At 38.2% G+C, this 4,720-nt stretch overlaps 1 protein-coding gene across 1 annotated transcript; it reads right to left on the reverse strand.

Annotated features, from left to right (window-relative positions):
• Positions 1–871: 871 nt before the first annotated feature.
• On the reverse strand, positions 872–3,615 carry LOC104895668 (50S ribosomal protein L29, chloroplastic). Its single transcript, XM_010682235.3, has 2 exons — positions 3,109–3,615; positions 872–1,176 (listed from the first exon to the last, which is right to left on the reverse strand). Exons 1-2 carry the CDS (start codon positions 3,439–3,441, stop codon positions 1,003–1,005), a joined length of 507 nt encoding a protein of 168 aa, XP_010680537.1. The 5' UTR covers positions 3,442–3,615; the 3' UTR covers positions 872–1,002.
• Between the last annotated feature and the right edge of the window lie 1,105 nt (positions 3,616–4,720).

Raw genomic sequence — 4,720 nt, forward strand, 5'->3', positions numbered from 1 at the left:
AGAGCCAATACGAAGTTGCCACGTGGCTTAATGACTAACGAAACTTAACGCCGTTAGTCATCAAGGGCATCTGGTGCATTTTTAGTAAACTCAAGGGTACCTGGTGGATTTAAAAAAAAAAATGAGTACCACATGAATTTTCAAAGAACTCAGGGGTACCTCATGAAATAACCGTAATTTATAAGATTTGGACATATCTTGGATATCGAAATTAAATTTTACAAGATTAAGTTAGACTGCATTGACCACTTTATGGTACAATTGTTTTGCAACTTGAATGGTTTGTGGCAAGATTGGTTGACATTCCCCAAGAAAGACTTGATTTTAGAGTAATGCCATGGTAACACATAAGTCATAGTTTCAAATCCGATAAGGAGCTATTGAGGTTTTTCACTAAATTTCCTTCACCATTATCCCCTATTCATGATGGACCTTAATTACACGTGTAGTTGTGTCTCAGTTGACCTATGTCCTATACAAGATTTGGATCTAGTATGGCACTTATTCTGACAAAAAAAAATCAAACAAAAATAAAGTACAAGAGAGAATTGATGATTCACAAGCTAATTAGGCACATTATATCTCCAATATACCTGTAGGTTGTAGCAACAAAAGGCATGCCTAAATGACAAGAAAAAAATCGATGGCTCACAATGGTAAGCCTACTAGATCCTAGTCAACCTCATCATCTTGCATTGACAGTTCACTTTCTTTTAGGCACCACATTCCTGCAATGGCTTATTAGTTATAATCATACTTAGCCTGCGTATTTTAGTTTTGAGCAAAATGCATGCAGATACTACAGCAGTACAGCTTTTCATGTTGATAAAGTCTAGATTTCAACCTGTAAGAGAAAGGAAAAACCAAGGGAGAACAGGAAGAACCGAAATTTACAGATGGATAGTGTGATACAGAAGGCGATTGAGATACTGAAATATAACTCCTACCACAGATGGCTAGAAAAAATCTTTAGTATGAATACATTACTAACAAATATTAAGCTCAGGAGGCTTCAGCAGCCTCGGCACTTGCCTTTTCTACTTGCAAGTTCTTGAGTGAAGGAGGTGGCTTAATAACAATGCTTCTCTTCCACTGCTTGTCAAGCTTCCTCGATAACCTCTTGCCAACTCCTTGCTCTATCTCTCTTTCCCTCTTTACAGTAAGCATGCGTGCAACCTAATGTTGAGGAAAGATTTTTGAACACAACATTCAGTTTAGGACTCAATATATGTTGCACAAGACATTTACCACTAATAACACATGTAATGGATGAATTGTACAGAAATCGTGGAAGTTATACCTAAATCACATAGAGCAGCACTGTTGCAAAAATATGGGAGGGGGAAGAAAATACCCGCAAAACCGAAGTCCAAACAAAATTATCTCCAAAAACAGATGGTATCTCCTCAAACAAAACCAAAATGGCACATAAATTACTAGGAAGCACGATTACTCGGTTACTCCCATATATGCAGCATAATATAAAATATGATCTCTCCCTTGGTAACATTTCTCACTATGTCTCCAAATGCAACCAAATCTACCTGCTTATGCAACATTTTGGGTGAAACTAGTGGAGGGGAAATAAGATGTCGATTCAGATATCAAGGTAAAGACAACACCAACCACTTAGGCAAAGGGAATTCTAGAATGGTGTTTTTTTCATTTTGGCCAAAGATGGGTTTCCATTTTCTCATCTTGAAATTCCAGATCAAGCGTCCTCAAGGTTCATTCAACTAACTCCTCTAAAAGCAAAAGGTGTCAGATAGTACAGCATATTTACACCTATACTATCTTCAACTTATAAGGGCTCCAGAATTACATTACTCAGCTTTCATGTTGACCACGTTTATCAATTATCAGAACTAGAACTGATCAAAATGTCTACGTTTCAGAAAACAATCCTTTTGCACAATTCAGCATTAAGTAACAGTTACTAACTAAAAAAATGTGGGGAGGTTGTATTGGCCCTATCAGCACGACCTAATTTGTGGTGCATTTCAGTACGCGGAATAGGTAAATGGATGCAATTTGCTACTAGTTGTTAGAGTAGGCCAAAAGTGAACCATTGTACCATAAATTATGTACCAATTCGCATGTTTCGGATTGTGGCTTGCAGGGCCAATTATTGGTTAGGTACCACTGTCACCTAATCATAAAGAATCCTCCAAATGAAATGTGAAGAACTGTCAGAATCACGACTAGTTTTCTCAGCTAAAGAACCCGTCACTAAGAGAAATGAATTACCATCTCAGTGGCTTCTTGTCAGGGCAAAGCTCAAGTAACCACTTCAAACCTGGTAATCATTCAGCTACTAAGATCTCATGCCTCTCATTTGACAAGCGATAACAGTGAGAGATAGAAACATGCTCATTAACCCTTATAACAGGATCTACTCTTCTAACGTTGCATTGTGCAAAAGGTTACACACCAAAAAGCACTTGAGCTAGCTAGAGAAAGAAAAATGACTCTTGCTTCTCCATTAGCCTAGTTGTGTCCATTCTACAAGTAAAATAAGCGGTACAAACCGAGAATTCGATATAATTAGTAAGACTCACTATATTACAGCATGACTATAAGTATAAGATAAGTTTGTAAGGAACGTCTATCCAATCTCCATCGTAATGCAACTCTATTATTTTCACAAGATAGTGAGATACATGGCTGTCAGATGTTAACAAGCATTACCTTGGCAGACAACTATACAATTTACATATAATTAATAATTTCATTACTTAATACCATCATTTATTACCAATTACCAAAAAATTCCAGAAGTCTCAACATCTAAAATTGTAGATAATCTCAACTATTACCAATTTACCACAAACATTACACAGCTTTTGCAATTCCAAACATGTTACTCTTACTCAGCTAAACTCTTTGTTCCTTAACCAAAGTCTATTAACATTAAACAAGACAACCCATAAATTCACAGCAAACAATCAAAGTAAACATATCAGTATAACTCAATTCCAATTTCCTGTATTCAACATAACATTTAACAACACCCACCTAATTACAAGATCAAACCCAAAAAAAAAAAAAAAAAAAAATTTACCCACAAACTCATAAACCCAAATGAAGAAATGGAGAAATAATAATTACCCTTGAGCGCATACGACTGAAATCGCTGGGCTTGAAATTCTCACGAGCAGATCTTTGAAGGCGGAGCATAAAGAGCTCACCTTTAAGCTGTAAAATTTCTTCGTTAAGTTCTTCATTGGTTTTGGTTCTTATTTCCTTCAATTCTTCCTCTCTTTTAGCCATCATTACCACCGTAGAAGGTGACGCTTGTGCGCGGAGGCGAAGGATGGGAGTTGGGTTGAAGCTGGGAAGACGAAGGCCATGAAATGAGGATTTAGCAAGAAGTGTGGATTTTGGTGGAAATGTGAGACTAGGAGAGGAAGGAATTGAGGAGAGAGAGTGGCTTGCCAACATTTTCGCCTTTACCCTTTGGTTATGCAGTTATGCTCTGCTTTGAGAGCTAATGAGCTATGCTAGAAGTGAAACTTTGGTTGTTGATAGATAAGGTTTCTCTTTATCCTTGCTCTCTGAGTAGAGAATAGTGTCTCTTCTTTCTTCCCCCCACTTTTTTTTTATTTCTTTTTTATTTGGCAATTGACCGGGCCGAGAGTCATTCCGAAGCTACTCTCGTAGTGAAGGACCTATATTGAGGCAAGTATACTCGATATTCAAAAAATAAAAGGAAAAATTCACAAGATAAGATTTGATTATTCCCCATTTTCTTTTATAAGTCTCAATTATAAATTATTCACTACAGGTCCTAAGTTTAACATCTTGTGATTTTTATATGGCCCAGCAGGTAAGCTACCTACTATAGCAGGTTAAATATCACGTGCTCACAGTTTAATGAGAGCACGTGAGTTTTAAAATGTCAACCCTTCATTCGAATCTCCTGTGAACTTCCCCCCCCCCCCTTCTTCCCTTTCGTCTTTTTCTCTACCCAAATTATTGCCATTAAAGCCCCCATTTGAATCTCCGGTGAACTCCTCTCCAAAATTTTCTTCCCTCTCGTGTTTTTCTATATCCAACTTGTTGCCATTAACTTTTTTATTTATTTAGAAATTTTGAAGTCATAATATGGAAGTAGTTATGATAAATCTCAGGTCCTACTATCCTGGAACTCCAAATTCATTAAATCTCAGGTCGATTCCAACAACAATGAGAATGAAAGAATTGTCTATTAACGGATTGTAGATGAGTCACTCTAGAGGAGAAGAAAACAAAGGCGGCAGACGATAGAGAAGGAAAGAGGACGATCAATGTGAAGGAGAAGATGAGAGGGCGAGGGTGGAGGTTGGGGTGTGGTTGGGAGGAGATCGAGAGATGATGTGTGAGAGAATTAGGGGTGAGACTGAGAAGGCGTTGGGAGGGGTAATGTTTTTCGGCCATGTATGGCGGCTTCTTGTGTGAAGGGAAGGCGAGAGGGCGAGGGTGGAGGAGAGAGAATGAGGGTGAGGCTAGAGGTTGGAGTGGGGTTGGGAGGACAGAGGGAGAGAGAGATGTTGTGAGAAACTAGGGATCAGGTTGGGAGGCAGGGGTGGCTCTACCTATTTTCGACCAACTGATGTAGAGGAGGAGAAGTGAAAGAGGGAGAAAACTTGGGCGGGTCCCACGTTTTTGAAAATTAACCTTCTTAAACGTAACTAAGTAAATGAGGACCTATAAAATTCACAAATTGTTAAACATGTGACCT

Source organism: Beta vulgaris, chromosome 6 (assembly GCF_026745355.1).
Source record: "Beta vulgaris subsp. vulgaris cultivar EL10 chromosome 6, EL10.2, whole genome shotgun sequence".
NCBI classification, from domain to species: domain Eukaryota; kingdom Viridiplantae; phylum Streptophyta; class Magnoliopsida; order Caryophyllales; family Amaranthaceae; genus Beta; species Beta vulgaris.

What these genes read in the sequence shown, in the direction of transcription:
- LOC104895668 (XM_010682235.3), bottom strand. Translation starts at nt 3,441, where the DNA reads ATGTTGGCAAGCCACTCTCTCTCCTCAATTCCTTCCTCTCCTAGTCTC. An exon ending in TCAGTCGTATGCGCTCAAGG is followed by an intron (nt 1,177 to 3,108) that starts GTAATTATTATT and finishes CCTCAACATTAG; the next exon opens with GTTGCACGCATGCTTACTGT.